The 21,689-nt window shown below is 37.9% G+C and overlaps 1 protein-coding gene across 1 annotated transcript; it reads left to right on the top strand.

Annotated features, from left to right (window-relative positions):
* The first annotated feature begins 1,266 nt into the window (after positions 1-1,266).
* Positions 1,267-19,726, top strand: YME1L1 (YME1 like 1 ATPase). The gene is made up of 19 exons (XM_066315744.1): positions 1,267-1,456; positions 3,018-3,149; positions 3,974-4,139; positions 5,062-5,160; positions 6,597-6,706; positions 7,712-7,862; positions 7,955-8,062; positions 8,865-8,947; positions 9,793-9,883; positions 10,710-10,862; positions 12,187-12,319; positions 12,801-12,863; positions 13,346-13,458; positions 13,796-13,951; positions 14,679-14,830; positions 15,742-15,868; positions 15,972-16,045; positions 16,683-16,769; positions 17,944-19,726. The coding sequence occupies exons 1-19, from the start codon at positions 1,427-1,429 to the stop codon at positions 18,085-18,087; spliced, it is 2,172 nt and encodes a 723-aa protein (XP_066171841.1). The 5' UTR covers positions 1,267-1,426; the 3' UTR covers positions 18,088-19,726.
* Positions 19,727-21,689: the final 1,963 nt, after the last annotated feature.

Raw genomic sequence — 21,689 nt, 5'->3', positions numbered from 1 at the left:
GCTTCTTGTGCTGGCACCCTGGGCAGACATCAGGTTATGGCAGCAATGACAGTGGATCAGGAGCGAGTACCCCGCTACAGCCTGAGCCCACCGGAGAGAGGGTAACACCTTCTTGCCTCGAGGCAGTATGAGCTGTTGTACAGCTAGCTGAAAAACTGCTTCGTGGAGTGGATCCCGGTAAACATTCATCACCTTTTTTTTTTTTTTTTTGCTGTTGTCAGGTGAGGTTTCTGCCAAATCAGCAAGCTGAGCTACATGACTTTGATCATGAGAGTGCTAGTGGAAAACAAGAGATGTACAGAAAGGTAGGGGGAGGCAGCAGTGGGGCTGTGCTCATCCAGAGCAGTGTAAGTTGGTGTAGGGTAGCACTTTCAGTGAAAAAGCAGTGATCGGATCAAAGAAAGAAAATGCTAATAACCCCCCCAAAAATCGGCTTTATGGAAGTCCAGATAAATGACATCCATAGCCCTTCCCTTATCCACTGATACAATTACTCCATCACAGAAGGCCACTAGGTAGGTTGGAGAGGATTTTCCCGTAGTGGAGCTGTGCTGGCTGTCTCAACTCACCTCCCTATCCTCCACTGCTTTAGAAAAATCATACACTTGGCTGATCTTTTGTTTTAAGGACAAGCAAAGACAATCCCAAGACAAACAGGATGTTTGGGCAAGACCCACCAGGAATGAAGTCAGGACTGAACAGTAACTGGAAAAAGGTAATTCTGGCATGGGAAACCCTAACCCCCAACTCACAGACCACCTACTCAAAACGGACCCCAGACTCAAATGGAAGGAAGAACTGCACCTACAGACTCATTAGCGCGAGAAGCAAGATCTACAGCTAGCAAATACGGGTTGAAGTCTAATTATGTAACTGGTAACCAGTGAATGTTAATGCCGTTGTTCAAATGTATAGTGTTAAGTTTTATGATTGGTAAGCTAGCCTTTCGTGGGTCACCGCCTATGTCCCTGCTTTGTGCAAACTAGAATAAAAATCAGAAATACCTCGCCTGGGTGTGTGAATTAGCGCCGCGGGCCGGTTAACGAGCCCGCGTTGCGGAAAACACCCGGGGGCGATGACACCGGGCAAGGGCAGGTGCCTTTGGCAGCTGTACCACCCCCGGGTGGGAGCGGGTCCCCGCGGGGCCCTGCCCGCCCTCCGCCCGGGGCCCCCGGCCGCGCCCGCTCCTCTCTTCCGCGTCCGCCTCGAGGCGGCGGCCGCGCGGGGCGGTGACGGCGGCCCGGAAGCGCTTTGGGCTCCCGCCGCTTCCGGGGCGGCTCGGCCCGGTCGGCGCGGCCGCGGGGCGGACATTTCCCGGAGCGGAGCCGCGGGGCCTCAGCCGCCGGCGGCTACAGCGGGCGGCCTCCTGCGGCTGGGCTGGGAGGCGGAAGGGGCGCCTGCGGCCGCCCTCCGCTCCGCCGGGAGGATGTTTTCCTTCTCTACCGTGCAGCCGCAGGTGAGGGGCTGGCGGGGCGCTCCGGCGGTGCTGTGCGCGGTTCTCCGCGCCCCGGGCCCGCTCGCCGGCGGGGGCTCGCTCCGGGTGGAGGCGCTTGGAAGGCCCGGGGCTTGCGGGTTGCGGCGGGAGGAGCCCAGTTCCTGCCTGCCACGTTCCCGGGGCTTTGGGCGTCAGCGGGGCCGCGGAGGGGAGAGGAGCGGGTGGGGGGCTACGGCTGTGTGGGGTCTGCATCGAGAAAAAAGATACATAAAGGGAGGAGAGGGGATGGTACGGTAAAAGCCCGTAAAGCGTAAAAGCATTCTGAAGCGACGAAATAATCTTAGATGGCGCTTTTTAGTGTCTGTTTTTGTAGTAGAAGCAAGAGGTGGTGACGTGTGTTGCTACAGTTAAACTATGCTGTTAATTTTAACGGGTTGTTGTGAAAGCCAAAAGGAAATTACTTAGAAGAGTTGGTGGAGGGAAAACTGTCGGTAACTTGTTGTACAGAACAGTCAGAACGCAATCGGGAAGGCGTCGTTATTTAGACAATGAGTCTGATGGGACTGGTGAGTTTTACGGACTTTGATCTGAACCAGTAGTTTTGGTTTTATTTATGTGTTTTGTATTAGTGTGTGATAGTCTGATTCCACAATGGGATTTGATTGTTCATTCCATATGTGGAGATTGTATTTAAAGCTTTCTTTAGAGCAGTGAAATGAAAGAATTTGTACAGTTCTAGGAACCTGTCATTTAACCAGAGTGGGAAATGCAGACGGAAAGTTTGGTTAGTGGTTGGGATGTTGGCTTTGACCTCTAGAGTCTTTATGGTTTTACCACAAATTCTGAGTCTAATTACAACTTTGGACAATTGATTATGAGGCAGTTTTCATGTCTCACAGCATTGTCTCTTTTTGATCTTCTGTCTAGTCAATGCAAAGATGGTAGTCCTATCCGAAGGACATTTACAGACATCCCAATCATGCTTCAATCAGGTATTGCAATCAGGGATCATTTCAGCTGGTTGTGTCCCAGCTCCTTCCTAGTGACGTGTACTGAGTCTGAGGAGGTTTGGAACTGCTGGGGTTCTTTGTCCCATACGTTCACAAGAGATGTAGTCATGTGTTAAGAGGAGGAGCCCTGATACCTGGTGCACCTGGGCTTCTGTACTGTTTCATGAGGTGGAGTTGGCTGAATGTTGCTGAACTGCAGATTTGGCTTGTCCTTTGTGTAGTTTCGTTTTGATTGTTAAGCTGAAAGTGTGAAAGGAAGAAAACATAAAGGCAACATTTGGGAATAGCTTATAATAATGCAAGAAAGGTTTAGATAATTCAAGTTATAAAAGTATTGCTTTAGAGATAAAAATAGGAGTTTCTAGTCTGTCATACATGCTTAAACTTTCTCTTTTTTTTCTCTTTAAAACTAGGTATCAGCTAACACTGTGGAGTTGAAGAGCATATGGTTTATAATCAAGTCCTCAGTTAAAAGCCAAAGTACAAGATATAAAATTATAAGTTAGCGTTTGGAACAGAAGTATGTTTAAATAGTTTAAGCAAGCTTAAGTCTTTATCTAATTTTTTTCCAGGCTACTGTTCCTCTGAGTCACCTTATCAATGCCTTTCATTCACCAAAAAGCTCCACAGCTTCTGCCAGCAAAGCATCTATACAGCCTATCCAGAGAGACAGCTCCCCAGAGCATGAGCCTCAGAGGAGTGAGGTACAAAAAATCTTTTCAAAATGTGATGGTTTTACTGATATTAAACTGTAGATATAGTTTAAATTAATGTAATATTTGACTGGTCTATAAAATAGTGTTATGTGACTAAACAAAACAGAGTGTTAACATGTAGAATGTATCTTTTTGGCAGTACTGCAGTCAGTGTTTTGCCAGTTAGGATTCTACAAAACTACGGTATTTTATTTTTTTAAAAAAAGCTGATACTTGTCTCAGTAATACTTTGCAAATGGGGACGGGATTTGTTTTCATTTCCAGTTTAATCATTCTTTATATAAAGTAGCAATAAGTTTTCTATTAATAAACCCTATATTATCTTTTTCTTCTGAGTTCTAGCAAAGTGTGCTTAATTATTGCTTGTGAGGAATTGGGGACTATAACTTAAGATGTGTTGAAGGCTTTTGAGAGATTAAATGGCATATTTTCATGTTCAGTTTTATTTTTCTGTTAAATTATCCTTTGTTATCGTTAGGTATTTCTTGCTTTTGACATTGAAAGTTAAAACACAGTGCCAAGTAGTATTAGGTATTGCCACTTCTCTTTCAATTTATTTCTTACAAGTTTGGTAACTAAGCACTTTTTTGGGAGGAAAACCAGGTAATCTCTCAGTAACTGTGGAACCGTGGCAATCAGCATGGGTTGTACTGCTCACCACTGTGTTGTGATTCCATTGTTGGGTTTTTGTGGGGTCTTTTGGTTTGGTTGGTTTGGTTTTTTTTCAGTCTGTATTTGCTTCTGATGCTACTGGGAAATTTTCCCCTAGAGTAATCATATGTAAATTTTGAACATTTATTTCTATTTTTCAGTCTGTATTTAGAAATTTAAGAGAACTGGGACTGTCTGACTTGAAAGCTAACCAGTTCAGAGAGTTGGTGAACAGGCTACTTCCTGGCTACTGTGCAGAAAGCAAAGTCTCCTCACAGTGGCACACATCATACATCTCTGCTCAGTCCTTCTTTGAAAACAAGCATGGTATGTTTTGAGTGAGTGTTTTAGGAGAGTTAGTGAGAGTTAAATTATAAAGGTGAATACAGTTATTCTTTAGTTTAATACTCTTTTTATTAAATACATTTAACTACAAATTATCTACAGCACAAGAGTATTAATATGTTTTTATTGTATATAGCTTGTCTCTGTAAACTTGGGAAATTTAGAAAATTCAACAAATTGTTTCTTCTGATTTCAAGTTGGTTGCTGTTAAATGTTTCTGAGCTCAGCTGTAGTACAAGTGCATTTCTCCTAATGATGAGCCTGAGCTGTTAAGTTTTCCACCCATTTGTTTCACCAAGACATTAGATTTTGCTAATCTGCTTATGTCACAGACATCTCCAGTTTGCCTTTTTATCACTTTTTTGCTTGAAGCAGTGTTATGTGAAGATATTAATTAGAAAGGAATTCAAGGTGGCAAGCTGTGAGCATTCCATGTAGAGTATTTCATTGCTGAAATAAACAAAAGTAGTTCCTTGCAGGTGAAGATATTTTGTTGGAATTAGTCTAAAATGAAAGAAGTAAGACCATTGTAGATGGTTAAAAATGTATTAGAAAGAAGTAAAGAGCTGGCATTTGAGATAGTGCCTCTATAGTATTGCAGTAGAGAGAAGGAGTGTTAAGAATAATGCTGCAGGGCTGCTGTTAGAGAAAAAATATTAAATTGCATTGTGTTGTGAGATACAAAAAAATTGCTCAATGACAATTGCCTGAAAGCAAACAAATTGTTGGAAATGCTTTGAAGCTTTGATAGATGTTCTGGTGATTTGTTTAATTAAAGATGCCTGGAGTACTGTAGTAAAATAGAATTAATATTTAGAAAACTAAAAAAACTTCTGTGCAAGAGGTAATGTTGAGATGCTATTTAAGATGGGGTGTATTTACACTTTGTTGTATCTTTTTGCAGGTTTTGTGGATGTTTTCAGTGCTTTACGCTCATCTTGTTTGTATGGACAACATCCTAATCCCCTCCAAAATTTCTGTTCAGATGTTCGGAGCTGGCCAGGTATAAAGCATTAAACTACACTGGTTTTAGTATCCATAGAATTTGTTTATTCTGGAAAAGTATTTTTGCATTTGTTGTAGAGGCATCACTCAGGAAATACCAGTAAGCTTCCAGGAGAAACTTATGCCTATATTAACACTTTAAATCATGAAGTTATTTTTTGCACTTGAGTATTGTGTTTCCCAGATTTGGTAAACACCATATTGTTTCAAGATGTCAGTATTTGTGGATCACAATCTTGAAAGACCACAGATGGAGTGACTATTTTTTGAATCAATAAATATGTTGAATTCAGTACTCATCCAGTTGAATTTTCTGAGGGGTTTGGTGACTGGCAGCATTAGTGGAAACACAATCAACAGTTCAGGATGTTCAAGTATTGTCCTAAATTCAGTTCTTCTGTTGCTACCTCTAGGTATATCTATGTTTGTAGAGAAATGCTGACAACATGGCAATAGCCCAGTGATGGGTCACAAGGAAGGGTGCAGATTTTTAAACATTTTATATAGGGGGAGAGCTGAAGGATCTGAAGTCTTAGCAGATCAGAAGGCAAGGAGTTGATCCAATTGCTGTTGGAGTCATATCAGTTACCCTTCTCACATACACCTCAAAGAAGAGGCAACAACCACAAGTAAAAGCATATAAAATAAAACCTGTTGGAAAATTTTCGCAATGAGACTGGCTAAGTTCTGAAACAGATTGTCTATAGAAGTTTGGTTATCTTAATCCTTGGAGATTTTCCAAACTGAGCTGGACAAGGTCCAGAGCTACCTGATCGAATGTTAGACCTTTTTGTGCAGGGCTCAAGGGTCAGCTGCAGGAGTTAATTTTGAATAACAAAGAGCTTAGTGAAACCAATCTAATTGGTGTTTATTTTAAAATACAGTAGTGAAAGAAGAAAAATATTCTTTGCATATGGTAAAAGGTCCATCACAAGGTTTCTGATATGGTCGTAGATGACTTAGAGTGCCATAAGCTCACTGTGATTAAATGGTCTCATTTCTTTTGTCACTTCCATAATTATAAGCACGCTGAAGCCATTCCAGATCTCCTCAGGGCACCTTGTCAGCAGAGCTCACAAAGCATTATTGCCATCCTTCTCGATTTGCTTCTGAATGTTTTGTGTTTGTCAGCCTGCCTGGATTTAATTGTCTGAATGGCTCCTCTTCCCCAAGCTGGCCAATTAGCTGTAATTTACAACATGAACCCTGATTATTTTAACATGAAATTTCATATGAAACAGTAGCTTGCTTGCAAGGTCAGACTACAAATACGGTTTGTGATCACGTACTTATCCATTCACAATACAGTGGATATGTTGGGAAGATTATATTACATATTCTTTCATGTTATAGTTTCTGAAATTTCTTAAGACTTATTTTTTGTAGTGGTATAATGATTAGGTTTTAACTTCTGTTTATTCTTACTGTGTGAAGTCTACATACAGACACGGAACTTTAAGACACTGAGATCAAGAGCAAGACGTCTGCAGTCAACATCTGATCAATTCACAGAAACAAAAAGTTCACTTTCTTCAATTTTGAAGGTAAATATGAGTAACATGAAATTGTCTGGGGCTTACTCAGACCATCTGTTTCTCATAAATAAATCTTCAAAATTTACTGGGGTGTTTTCTTCCACTAGCTTGAAAAGATTTCTTAATTCTTAAACTTGAGCAAATGGCAATGTATTGTTTTATCTTATTAATGCATAGATTTGCTTCATATGTTACCAATAATGAGATTATTTGAATTTTTAGGATAGCAGTTTCAGCATATAACTATGGGTTTAACTCTAGAAATTAAATTCTTTATATTCTGTTTCTAAAAATAACTCCCAAATGAAAAGGTTTATTTCTTTAAGCAGAAATGCAACTAGTTTAACACACAAGAATGTATATTTTCTAGTCAGCAGATAATTATCCAAAGCACTAACGAAACCAAGTTAACCTGGGTATGCTGTGATTCTAATTGGTTGTACAGAAGTCAGGCTAATTAAGACTTTTCATTTTACTGTGTGTAAATATTTGAACTCTTCACTTCTTCTAGGCATATGTGGTTTATTTCATCTATGGACTAGGTGTACTGTGCATGAAGATAAACCAGAGCTAGCCCCATGCAGTGCTGCTCTGAAATTTGACAGGGCATATGAGATGTATTTGCTTAAGCTCCATCAAAATGATACTTGAAAAGATATTTTGCAATTGGAAATAAAGCAAGAAGCTTAAGCTAGTAAGTCCCACTGAATACAGTGAACAAAGCCGCTCAGCTGGCTATGTACAGATCTGTCTTAGGCTGTGTTTCAGTTTGGAACTTGGATCCAGGAGGGCTCCAAAACTGAATAACTCAGCAAAAATGGGAACACCCATGCTCAAACCATGGGGATTCCACACTGGAGCTACTGGCCGGTACCCTCTAACTAACCCAATAGCACACAAATTACATGCTGTTGTAATTTTCTTTTTTTTCCTATCACCCATGTTAGCCAGGTGGTAGGTTAACTGTTAATGAAAACTTGGTGTATACTAACACTACTTTGGAAAATATTGCAGGGTTTTATCCTGAGAAAGCGACGAATTGATGTTGAAAACTTAGATGCACTAATGAAAACAAAAAACATACCGGAGGCACACCAGGATGCTTTTAAAACTGGTTTTGCAGAAGGCTTTTTGAAAGCACAGGTATTCCTACAAAAGACACTTGGTAAGTTGTTTTAATTTACATGTTTTTGTCTCTGCAATCAGAAAGTAGTTAATTTTTTCTCATGTTAAATAAGTTTTTATTTTCTTTTACAGATTCCTTAAGAAGATCACGTTTGGTTTCTTTCTTTCTCGTTGTTCTTTGTTTTTATCTTGCTATATATTCATCATTTTTACCTGGGAAAGGTTCATTTTCTGATGCTGGTTAGTTAACTTTTTTCCCCACACTATTTTGCTTGCATTGTTTCTTCCAGCAGGTTTAGCATAAATTAAATATGTTTTGACATTATGATGTGGTTTTATTAGTACACTGAAAAGTTATCCTAAGAGTTATTTACTGCTTCTGGCTACAGCCTTTCAGGTGACAGTGTGACAAAAATGTTTATGAAGACTACAATGTTCTGTATCAGTATAATTACTTCATTTCTTTTGGTGAAGCAGTTACATGGAACTAGAGAAGTCAGACTTGTCACCAATTATGTATTTGACTTTTAATTTAGATGATGTATTATCTAGATCAGCAAGATGGTTTGCATTTTTCAATCTGTACTCACAGCCTAGTTTATAGCAACTAGGAACTTGGATTGCTAAATTGCCATCTTGAGAAATCTATTGGAAATAGTGGAACAATCAAAAGGCTGAGCTAATGTAACTGGAGACATTCGACTTGATGCTAAGTTACCACCTGGGTCTCAAGAAAGTTAGGATATGTATAGAAACATTGAGGGAGAAGTTCTGGCTTTGTGTATATGCTTCTGGATAAAGAGCTTTCTGTACTACACATGCCTAAAAAGTATATCACTGAATTAATTGCAAATATTTTAAAGATTTTTTTTTGAAACATAAATTTTATTCCTGCTGGACACTTGTAAATGACCACATGCCCTGTCAAAAGGGCAGGTGTAAGGTCAATGTTTTAGTGGCATGAGCTCAGGCGCAGCACAGTCTTGCAATGAAATGATATTGTGTGTAAATTTGTTGTTCGTCATCTACTGTTTGCTCTTAGTACGCTTTCGAACATCAAGTATCTTTGATGCAGCAGTCGATCCAATCCAGTTGAAAAATGTCACCTTCGAACATGTTAAAGGGGTAAGATCAAAAGTAAAATGTATGTGTTAAGTAACTATTATGAGTCTGATGTTTAACTAATCATTATGAATGTCTTACTCTGTTCAAGAAATTTCTTTGTATGAACTGAAGCTTTATGTGCATTTATGGCTATATGGCCACTCCATGATGAAGGAAGGTTTTAATCACTCTTTTTCTACTTTTGTGTCATTTAATACCTTATAAAAGGTGCACTCTGCACTTGCTGAATGCTATTTCTAAAGGCTAAAATAGCAAATGGCAGCCACAAATATCAATGTTAATCTACCTTTTGCAGAAGTTAATTGCTATAAAAAGACGATAATGCCATTTGATGCTTTCTCTCTTAGTACTGTCTCAGGCAGTGCTATTGGGACAGGAGATAGGAAGATTCCTGGAAAGGAGTGGACATGTCACTGCTGATGAGATACCTCTATTTTTTCTGTTCAGTTGTTCTTTAACTGTTAATGGCAAAATGAGGACCTCCCCCTTTCCTTCCCCTTGGAGAAATAGATATAATTAATCTCTTTTTAATTAATAGAACTAATATCTTGATGTAGAGTTTTTGATTTTGTGTTTATTTCCTTTAGTCAGATCTGGTCTTTAGCTGTTTGGTTGTTCCTTCACTGGTACTAAGTTTACTGTTTACTTAGACCTGCAGTTTTAGGATAGGTTGAACTACATATTGGTATCCACACAAATTCTGTGGTAGACTTTAATCTTTTTACATTTGTATTTTTGATTAATACACAATTAAGGACTTAATGTGTAATGCAAAACCTACCTAAAAAAAGGTGCGATATTTTTTAAATGCTTAGTTATATTCGTGGCATGTTTTTCATGTACAGGTTGAAGAAGCTAAGCAGGAATTGCAAGAAGTTGTGGAATTTCTGAAAAACCCTCACAAATTTACTGTATTAGGAGGTAAACTTCCAAAAGGTAAGAATCATTGCTCAGCAGAAATGAAAAACTTGTGTAGCCATGGCTGTGAGGCATGTTCTGTACTGAGGGACTATTTTACAGCCTAGTTTCTTAGTATTTTTTCATGTATTAATGCAATTTAAAATTTTGGGGTTAGAAGAAATTTACTGTGCCTTCCTTCTTCAGTTATTGTTGAACTAATTAGTATTGAACTAATGAACAGTAGTACTTTGAACTAATAAGCAGTACTTTCCTGTACTGCAGGGGAGTTTATTAACTGCACTCTTGAAAGGCCTTTATTTCATCCTTATTGTTTTTGCACTTTCAGTCCTTCCTAACTGCTTTAGATAGTTCAGAAACAAATGTTTTCATGTAAAAGAAAGATCAAGATCATAGTGGAAATCCATGTGAATCTGAAATGTGTAGACCTGAGAAATCTGCTTCTTGTTAGTGCTCTATACTTTTTAAAGACAGTTACTTGGAAGGATTTAATTAAAAAAAAAAAGATTCCACAGAAACAGCCAGGAAAATGTCAGTTTGAAGCAAACACTTTTAGAGATTCAGCTGCTAAACTCGACAGTAAATCTGCAGAATACTTCAGGCTTCTGTTTTGATGGTCTTGCAAGTCTTTGTTGTTATTTAAATATGGATCAAATTGTATCTTAAGATTCATTGCGAGGAAGGTCCTTCAGACTGGCAGTAATGAGCCATACCTGAAATGGGATCTAACAGCTTTTTGGAGACAAGTGTACATTATTTCTTCTAATGCATGGAAGAAACTACTCATATAAGAAGACTGTGTGGTTGTGGTGATTTTGTTGGGGGTTTTTTGTTTGTCTTTTAGGCATTTTGTTAGTTGGACCACCTGGTACTGGCAAGACACTTCTTGCACGGGCTGTGGCTGGTGAAGCTGATGTTCCATTTTATTACGCATCTGGGTCGGAGTTCGATGAGATGTTTGTTGGTGTGGGAGCCAGTCGCATCCGAAGCCTATTCAGTAAGTTAAATATTCATGGGTTCGAAATCTTTTCATGTGCAAGATTAAGTATTCAGTGTTGTTTAAATGGCTTGATTATTTACAGTTTTGGCTACTGTAAAAGTAGTAGTGTATGAGGCTAATAAAGCTTTAATTGTGTAGGTAGAAGTCCCAATTCTGTGAACATCAGTTAACTGTAGAATCTTCTTAACCATCACATGAAATTCATCACATGAAATTATAGTTTAACTTATAACTGATTTTATGATGATCCCAGAGAGAAATAGTAACTTAATTAGAATTGTAATGTTCTGTAAACTAAATTGAATATTTGAAGTTGTAACTTACTTAGTCATATGTAAATTGCTGTAAATTTGAACTGTAAATTTAAGATAAAAAAGTTGTGTTAAGCATCTCAGTTATTGCCCATGTTTAGATTTTTTTTTTACTCTAAATTAAAGCTTTATGGCATTGTGGCATGGTAATAAGTTGAGATTTTTCTTTCTCAGCCCCATCAACAGGCTCAGAATAAAGGACAAAACTTTTAAAAGTTAGAAAATCTAAACATTAGTTTTACAGAAGAGACTTCCTATTTTAAGTGTGAAGATATTATTGGAGAGGAGAAAATCCAGCTTCTCTCTTAAATGGAAGATTAATAGGGTCAGATAGATACAATGTACAAAGTGGTTTGCATTTGTAGAAGAAAAGTGACTTCACATGGATGGGATACAAAATATAATACATATAGTACCTTAAAAATGCATTTCCTTCTGTTGACTACAGAAGTGTAGATGCCTGACTTGTCCATTAATAATAATATTAGATATGTCAGAGGGATGAGATGAATTGCATCCTGGTATGCATGTACCAGTTGATGGTCTTCACATTTATTACTGCATTTTTATTTTGTGTTTTAATACCTGTTAACTTGAATGTGAACCCTTCACTGTAAAATGACAAGTAAGTTCTATTAAAGTAAGTTAATGTTGAGACCCACCACATTTCATATTGTCTTTTATTTAATAGGCAACTATTCTCTACCCAAGCCTATAAAATAAAGTCTTGTAGGAAGCTCATACAAAATACGACAATTTCATTGTTTATTTTACTAGTGATTTCTTGTAGCATGATAAGAATAAGCTGATGAGGAGATACATTTTTGAAATGGTGAGATAAAGAGAATCAAGAGTCTGTTTCCCTTTTTTTAGGCAAAACAGTTTTGGTGATGTCTAATAGAACACTTTATAATCCAAGAATAAAAGAAACAGTAGAATCCTAAACTACCTGATACAATGTCTGTTCTTTGTGTGGTTCAAGGCTCCTTCTGCTATTTTCCTTTTGTCAGGGGAAGCAAAAGCAAATGCACCTTGTGTTATTTTCATTGATGAATTGGACTCTGTTGGTGGGAAAAGAATTGAATCTCCAATGCACCCCTATTCAAGACAGACCATTAATCAACTCCTTGCTGAAATGGATGGGTAAATATATGGTTTCTGAAGGCACAGAAGGTGCTTCATTGACTGGTATTTTGGATATGTGGGTGAACTTTCTCTTGACAGCTGTGAAGTTTGGTGTAACTTCTTGGTAATGCTTTTAAAGATACATATTTAATATGCTTTTATGGCTATTTCCTAGTACTGTCTACAGTAGCATTAATGGACTTGTTGTAAAGAATATAGAAGCTTTTGAGTTGTATTTGGACAATAGCTGCTGTTTATTTTAAATAATTTCTCAGGTTTTTTAGCCTTGTTGTATATCTAAAGGAAGAAACTCAATACTGAGATTAGACCATGTTTTTAAACAGTTGCCTGGTTAAACATGGTCGTTCTTGGATCACAATGTTGTAGTGTGAAAGCATGTTTTTGACTGGCCAGTGAGGTCAGTAGCAGTAGTTACTGACAAATTTGTAAATTCTGTGTCTAGAAAAAAGAAAAAATTCACACCTTGTTTTCCACACAGCTTTAAACCAAATGAAGGTGTTGTTATTATTGGTGCAACAAACTTCCCTGAAGCATTAGACAAGTGAGTATAATGCATTGTTTGTTTTACAGATTGTGTCGTAAAAAAAAACCTGCAACAAAACGAAAGTTGTTCATGATAATCTTTAAGTATTACAGTGTCATAACTGGAGTTTTCCAGCTTAAAAAGGATTTTTATTGACCAGGTTTTGGCATTTAATAGGTTGCAGAGTTAAATATGGAGAAATAATATGTTTTTTAAGCATTTGAAATTTCTGTGAGTTTTTCAGCTAAATTGATTAGCTTCATTGCTTCTTCACAGTGCAAAGTTTTCAAATGCAAAAAGCCCTTTAAAATGAGTTGTCAATAAATATCTTTGACATATCTTTTAACAAGCAGATAAGAAAAACATTCTTTGCATTGTGCACAAGACAATAATCTATGTAGTATCTTCAGAAACAGGAATGGATTTTTGTTCCTTGATATACATTAGCAAGTTTACTGGAGCATTTTTGTATCAATGTACTAAATTGTCATTTCCTTTAGTGCTCTAATACGTCCTGGTCGCTTTGATATGCAAGTTACTGTTCCCAAGCCTGATGTAAGAGGTCGCACAGAAATTCTGAAGTGGTACCTTAATAAGATCAAGTATGACCCATGTAAGTAAATATTGTACTGTAGTATCTTTTTATGGAACTGTTCTTATACTGGAACAGCCCCTTCGTATTAGTCCTTTATTCCATTGGCAGTTGTAGCTTTCCTGTGTCACTAAAGAACAGAAAAATTGTGTAGTGTTGTTCGCTAGTCCCTACGAGTTCATAGTGTCTTGAGAATTAGGCTTAATTTCTTTAAACTGATTTGTTTGTTTGCTGTGTTTTGTGTGTTTTGTTTAATGCATAATTTTTAATAGAGTATGATTCTTTCTTAAAATTTCAGGAACAGTATGGACTCTAATAAACGAAATGGTTTTGTTTTGGTTTTTTTCTTCCTCTACAGCTGTTGATCCAGAAATAATTGCACGAGGCACAGTAGGATTTTCTGGAGCAGAGCTTGAAAACCTTGTAAATCAAGCTGCCTTAAAGGCAGCTGTTGATGGAAAAGATATGGTAACCATGAAAGAACTAGAATTCTCCAAGGACAAAATTCTAATGGGTAGGATTTTATACAAAAGACATGCGTGTATATTACAATACGCAGAGCTTTTCTTGTGTGATGAAGACATTTATAGGGAAATAGATAAGGTTTTTGTGGTGGTGTTTTTTGAATTGTTGCGCTGTGGGTTTTGTTTGTTTTGTTGTTGTTTTTGTTTGGTTTGGTTTTTTTATCGTGGGGTTCAGGGAGGACTTTTGGTTGTTGTGGGGGGTTTTTTTAACAAATAAAGTTTTCTATTAGTTATTTCTGAATAGAACCTTTTGCAAACAGAGTAGTATGTAAAATCTAGTGTGGAATACATTCTTTAGAAGTTCATACCATTGCTAAAGTTAAAAATGCTGCGTGTCGTACTTCAGCCTGGAGGGAGGCACTGGCTTGATTTCTTATCCTGCCTCTACCTTTGACCAGAAACCTGGAACTTCTGTTTTGCTTCTCATGTGGCAGCACAAGTCTTAGACATAACCACTATAAATTTGGTCTGCCCACGCTTGAGAGAAGAAATGCAGTTTTCTCAGGTGCTTAGACTGCATTTTAAATCTAGTACTTTAAGAGCAGCTTGTCTGTAGAATATGTTTGGGTCCATTTTTAGGCATTAAAATCTGACTTGTGAACATTTTGCACTTAAGTATTAGTTCCCTTTGATCGCGTGCTGTTCTTCAGCTCTGTGGGTATGTAATGTGTGGATTGTGGTGGACAAAAAGGTTAATTTAATGTTCCTCTGTTTAAGGACCTGAGCGTAGAAGTGTAGAAATTGATGAGAAGAACAAAACCATCACAGCTTACCATGAGTCTGGACATGCAATCATTGCCTATTACACCAAGGATGCAATGCCAATCAACAAGGCCACAATCATGACACGAGGAACAACACTGGGACATGTCAGTGTTTCTTCATCCGGCTTTTTTAGTATTTTTTAATTTTATTTAATTTCTTAGTATTTCTTTATTTAGTTTTATTTTTACATTGGTTTGGTGGTGTAGAGGAATTTGTATCAATGTTATTACTGTGATTGTTAATGAATATTTTAGTCTGTTGAAATACTCAGTTATGAGCTATCTCTTGAAAAACCCAAGGTCATCTTTTCTGTGTGATAAAAAGCTTGCTTTCTTCATTTTGTAATACATTACCGTGCACTAGTAAAACAATTCACATTACAATGAAAGAGAAATATAAGTAAGTATGATTCTGCTGCAGTTGAAGTAGCACCCAATAGCAAAATTTTGAAGAACATCTAAAGGAACTGTTACATAAAAGCTCAACTGTACTTTTAACGCAGACATCTTTTATCAGATTGTTCTTTGTCCAGTTTGGCTTTTTTAAACTTCGTTGGTTACGTGCCTTGTTTTTTGCACTGATATCCATAAATTTTTCTGTTCTGCCTTTATCTACCAAGCATTTGAACACAAAAATACTTCTATTATGTCTCTTCTTGTTGACCTTCAAGTTAATGTGTTCACTTAATGAAAACCACTGGTCTGAATCCTCTGGGCAAGTTGATTTGTACTCAGTCCAAGTGTAAGAAATAAGGGGCAATTGATAGAATGGATTGTTCTGTTTCTTCTGGCAGTAGGTGTAAGTTGCTCACATTGATGGAGTGGTCAGGGACTGAGGAGGCTGTTTCAGTGGTTCAACTGAGCACCTCCAAGCAATCCTCATGAATGCATATACTAGAGGCAGGCCAGGGAATGTGAAATGTTGCATAAAATCTTTATCTGCTTCAGATAAAAACAAGGTTATTTTTGAGATTACTTCAGTTTTTGTTACCTGACCACAGTTCTGTATCTTACAGGTATCTTTGCTCCCAGAAAATGACAGATGGAGTGAAACTAGATCCCAGTTGCTCGCACAGATGGATGTCTGTATGGGAGGAAGAGTAGCAGAAGAGCTCATATTTGGAAGTGATCACATCACAACAGGTCAGCCAATTGATTGGTAGTTAAAAGAGTTTTTGATCAAGGCTATGGCCTGGCATGTTTAATGTGGTATCAGTAATGTAACTTAGATCTCTTTGCTCTCTAGGTGCTTCCAGTGATTTTGACAATGCTACTAAAATTGCAAAACTGATGGTGACTCGATTTGGAATGAGTGAGAAGGTAGTATCATCATTCCTTTAATATTTATATGGAGCAAATCCGGGTTCTGTTCTGTAGCTAAAGCCTATTTGTTTTGTCAGTGATCTCTGAGATTAGGGTAAGTAGTTTTCACAAAAAGATCAAGCCTTTTGACCTGGTCCTCTATAGAGAGCTCAGCTAGAAAACCTGTATATTTGACAGTTTAAAAAACTACCTCACGGGATTTTCTCTTCAACATTGCCTTGAAAATTTCTAATATCTTCAGGAAATAGTTATAATAAAGCCAGACATTTTGGAATTTAGGATAATTCTGAGTCTGGGAGGACAAAGAGGGTAACAACAGTAAGTTTTCTAGACTTTCTTTAGAAGCTTTAGTTGTGTTGATTGTCCATCAAGTATTAGTAGTCTAGGCATTTTGTTTTGGTTTTAAAGTAAGAAAGTGCCAAATTAGGATCTGTACTGTGACCTATTGAAACAGAATTCTGCAGTAACTACATAGTGGATGAATAGTTTTGTTTTGCTGCTGTTTAAAGCACTTCGGGAGGCATTTGACTCATGATTTTGTTTGCATGCAGAAGCAATAGGTGCTGAAACTGTAGAGTGTTTTATGTATATTCCTGCAACAGGGCAAGATAAAGATACTTTTGTTATTGTTTAGCTTGGTGTTATGACCTACACCGATACAGGGAAAGTCAGCCCTGAAACCCAGTCTGCAATTGAACAGGAAGTGAGGACACTTCTGCGGGTAAGAGCCTCTCCACTTCTACTCTCATACTTCACAATACTTCACGTATTTCATGCATACAGTTCACAAGGAGGTGAATTGAACACCTGCTTGCTTGCTTAATTCATTTAAGTAACCTATACTGGTGAAAATACACAAAGGAATGGAAGTATTCTCAGGTATTTAATGTAGCTCCAACTTTGAATCTCTGCATATCAAAACTTGTTGGTGATTGTCATGCATAAGTAGTGTGACTCAGGTTGGTGGTGTTGAGCTTTATGATATATGCTTTAACACTTCTCCTGTATTTGGTCACGATTTGTATTTTTCCTATTCAATTCACAGGGAAAGTATGGCTACAAATTTTTTAGAACAGATGTGGATGTTTTATGTTACTTTGACATTTCATAACTCCCAAGATAAGTAATTCTGTATTAAATCACAGAAATAACTGTATCAGATCAGAGTGGTGCCTTTAGTATCCTGTTCATCACAGTAATCAGTGTCAGATGCTTAGGGAAATTTGGAACATTTGATAATCATTGAATTCCATGATCACTGTTCTGGTAATCTGACTTAGTTTGGTACAAGTAGGAGAATTATTTATAACATTTAAATGAGTAACGCTTTTGCTGTAGTTGTTTTTGGACTGACTTGGCCTTGTGAGAACTACCAGGTTAGAACTAAAAGTTGAAGCTGGTAATGCTCACAATGTGCATCTACTTGGAGCAACTGGTGACTTTCAGTAGCTAGCAGCTTTCAGCTTTCTAAAACTGCATAGTATTTTGAGTTTTATAAATATTAAAAAAGGCTAGTCTTTGAGGAACAATCTGTGAATGCTGTAACTTTGCTCATAGTGCAAAAAAAATTGTTAGAAAAATGAGGAAACTTTCAAATCTAGTAAGTCTTCTAAGTCATATGTAGCAATAGTAAGGTTTGCCTCAGGATTTTGTTTTTAGCCCTACTTTTGCAAAATGCAAAGGTGACATACAGTGTTTGGTTGTTTTTCATTAATTGTGACAACTGTATTTTAAAGCTTTGTGAGTCAGGAGCTGTGCTAGCTTTGAAATGTAAGGCACAACTTTAAATGTTTGTCTGAAGTTGTATTTACCTGGAAACAATTTTTAAAGTGGAATCTTGCTGTTGTTTTTGTTGTAACATCTTAAAATCTCCTTCTACCTGTCCTTCAAATTAGGAGTCCTATGAGCGAGCTAAGAACATCCTGAAGATTCATGCAAAAGAACACAAGAATTTAGCAGAAGCTTTATTGAAATATGAGACTTTGGATGCCAAAGAAATCCAAGTTGTTCTGGAGGGGAAAAAACTAGAAGTAAGATGATAACTTCTGGGATATGTAACTGATAATTTGAAGAATGTACATCTAGCAATGCAGTAGTCTTATGCAGCCTTTCTTCCTCTTCCTGATGTGTGTATGGCATTAGTGTCACTTTAATATTAGTCTGTCTCTTGTGAGCTCCTGTTACTCATCTATTTGTTGTGTCTCATCAGAATAAGACACAAAATAAAGCAAATTCCTCATCCTCTGCTCCTTATACTCTTCGCACAAGAAGTTATTGAGAAGGATAAATCTCAGGGTTGTATTCAGCATTTTGATGCAATCAGATGTGTTGAAGCTGAGAGGAAAAACATGCAGATTATGCTGGTGTGTGTTGGCACAGTTTCCTGGGCTGTGCTGCTGCATGTGTGTTTGAAGTGATACCCCACAATCTGTGCTCTAGAATGTGCTATGGAGAGTGACAGACTGAGATGTAAAGCAGTAGTATGCTGTGTAGCTATTGCTCATACTCTGAGGTTAGAGACCACTGTAAGAGACTTCTTATTTAGAAATGTAACAAAACATCTCAAAGACAGAACAAGCTACATTGTGAGAGCACCCTGCTTGACAAAAATGTTACTGGTCATGTTTCCAGTACTGTTGGGGTTAAAATACACACGTGTATGGCTGGGAGAGAACTTTTAATGCAAAAACAACAGCCTAAATATGTCTGAGCCTCTTTGGACCATGTTTAGGGTAGAACCATAGCAGGGGTAAGAGAAATACCTGTGACCTCTGATGGGCTGCTGACAAGTTTCTTAAAATTTTTATTACTGCAGTAGACAGATGACAGTGCTTTGACAGTGCTTTTACACTGCTAGAAATTCTACAGAACTAGTTTCTATTAATACTGTGTACAGGCGTTTGATAATCCAACAGATAATGTCTTTGAAAAGGACAACATTGCTCACTGAAGAGTAATTCAGAAAATGTTTGAAGCATGTGTTGTTTCAAACAACATTCCCAGTTCTATTCTATGGTAGAAGTAGGGAAATAAAATCTTTTCTTTCAATCCTTACAGAAACCTTAGGAAATTTGAAGAAAATACAAAAAAGGTTTTGAAAACGAGCAGTTTCCAATCAAGTGGAAGTGATGGCTAGCAATTATATGCCAGTATTCCTCTGATCTCAACTGTTTTTTTAGGAATAACACATCTTGGTCATAATCCTTCTGCACAATCAGTTATAGCATTGTGGGATTACATGCTTCTGTTGCAGAGAGGGCATGTGTTAGCATATTAATGTTGAGGGTTGCCACACTTGGACATTAAAATAGTTGGGCTGGTGCAAATAAATGTGAATGGAAACTGGTAGCTACACCTAAAATTAGTAATACAATGTGTTTGAATTTTCTGACTGTAATGCTTGATTATAACCTAGGTGTTTTTTTTAAGAGCACATGGGGTTTTTTCCCCCGTTTCAAAACAAAATCAACTTTCTTTTTGCCAGTTTTTGTCAGCTTACTCTAGTGGCATCCCTCTCAGCGTGGGAGAACTTCCAAATGTTATAAAACAGCATAGGAAATGTCTAGGCTGACTAGTTACAGATGTACATGTATTTCAGAAATACACCAACAGAAACAGAAATATACTGCATATTTGGCATCTGTTTTTGGAGTAATAAAGGTTAATTTTAATTATGCACATTGGTTTTCTTCTTATTCATTGTAAATTGCTATAAAATGTAATACTAAGTTCCCTAGTATGTAAATTGAGGTGTATAAAACATTTAAAATTGTAAATAAATTTAAGAATTATGGCAAAATTGCACTCTCTCTAAATGAGATTTCTAGGGAAAGTTCTCCCTAGAAATTCATACTTTTTTTTCAATTTCTGCTTCAGTAATGGGGCTTGAAAGAGATCTTTTCCAGCTAAATAATGTGAATTTGCATTTAGAAAGAGAAGCAAAAACCCCTTTTTCTTATTTGAAGTTACTAAAATCTGTATTGAATGATCTTGTTTGAGGACGTAATTCCTTGAAGTCCAACTTTTCTTACTCAAAACTTCTCAAAAGCTCAGAACTTATTCAAAAGCTCCTTGCTATATGCATAGGATAGTGTCAAAAAGGGGGAAAAAAAAAAGTGATATATCACCGGGTCATTAAAGATTATTACAAGATTAGCCATGAAGTGCAAAGGCAATCTTTGCCTTCTGGCCCGTTTAGCAGCATAAGTGTTACTGAAGAGTTTACTGTCGTTCCTAGTTGGTTTTGTGTGTGTAATATATGTGAAGTTTCCAGGAAAGTTGTCTGTTGAGGCATTAGATTTGATCACTGGTGCTCTTTTTGGGAGCACCTAGGAAGCTAGAATTTGTCCTTTCGTAATTATTGGGCAGAGAGAGGAGAGTACTGGATTGGGTTTGTGTGACAGGGTTGTTGTAGTGAGGAGGCTACCTGGATGACATCAGGGAGAAGATGCCAGAAGCTTACCTATGTCCAATAGAGCACTGCCAGACAGCTCTAGGAGAACCTGCTCCTGTCCAAGGCTGAACCCATCAGCCCCCGTGATAAAGCCTCTGAGACAACACACTTAAAGGGAAGAAGCTCTGCCCTAGAGCAGCTGCAGCCAGAGAGAGAGGAGTGAGTATGTGAGAGAAACAGCTCTGCAGACACTAAGGTCAGTGAAGGAGATGTACCAGGGTTACAGTGAGAGTCCTCCTTGCTCTAGGGATGGAGGAGTGGCAGAGCCAACCTGTGATGAGCTGACCACAACCCCAGTTCCTGTCCTACCCCCACCCTGCTCTTACTGCTTGATGGGGAGGAGATAAAGCAGAAATGAAGTTGGAAACAGGAAGGTGGTATTAAGATTTGGTTTTATTTCTAATTTGACTGGCACTGAACTAATTTTCATGACTCAGAACTGTTTTTCCCATGATGGTAAGTGTTGAGATCTCTCCCTGCTTTCATCTTAACCCACAGGCTTTTGCCATGTTTTCTCTTCCCTGTCTAGTTAAGGAATGAGAAATTTGCTTTGGTGGGCTCCTGATGTCCAGTCAGGGTCAACACATCACAACCACAAAAGCAGCTTCCAGAAATCGGAGGGTGAGAATAACATAACCTCCATTCCCTTTAAGTAGAAGAGTGTCCTGTTGAAAACGAGGCAGAACTTAGATACACTTTTACTTTTTCAAATAACTCTGAAGTGGTCACAAGCAGGCTGGCACATCAAAATGAAATTCAAACGTGGACATAATTCTGAACTTTCTGTATTCCTGAGACTGGCATGCCAGAATTCTACCAGCAAGCTTAATACAAAACAAATGGAAACTTCCAGTGTAAGTTGTGGCCGGCTCCTTCCTATTCTGATGATCTGAGTCAGCTGAAATGTCAGAAGAGTTTTCTAAATCTTAATCCTTTAAACTGGCTGTGAAGTTAGACAATCAAGCCATTCCTAACTTTCTGCTCTATTGATCTGCTTAGACACTTTGGCTAGCTAGAAGTTCTTGCTTCTAAAACATGGCCAAACAATACAAAGAGAGGTGAGAGTACCTGCTTTTAATGGGTTATCTCCTCTCAGAAAATTTCCCTTTTTCCAAATCCATGACTCACATATGTTTATTAAGAGGCCTTCCTCTGGCATTGGCCAATGTGAGAGCATCATCTGCTCCT

Source organism: Sylvia atricapilla, chromosome 1 (assembly GCF_009819655.1).
Source record: "Sylvia atricapilla isolate bSylAtr1 chromosome 1, bSylAtr1.pri, whole genome shotgun sequence".
NCBI lineage: Eukaryota > Metazoa > Chordata > Aves > Passeriformes > Sylviidae > Sylvia > Sylvia atricapilla.
The sequence above is the reverse complement of the archived record's forward strand: the minus strand, read 5'-3'. Positions and strand labels throughout refer to the sequence as shown.

Excerpts from the sequence above, each read along its gene's own strand:
- YME1L1 (XM_066315744.1), top strand. The coding sequence starts at position 1,427 with ATGTTTTCCTTCTCTACCGTGCAGCCGCAG. Across the intron at positions 10,863-12,186 it reads TCGCATCCGAAGCCTATTCA|GGGAAGCAAAAGCAAATGCA; the intron begins GTAAGTTAAATA and ends TCCTTTTGTCAG. Across the intron at positions 13,459-13,795 it reads TAAGATCAAGTATGACCCAT|CTGTTGATCCAGAAATAATT; the intron begins GTAAGTAAATAT and ends CTTCCTCTACAG.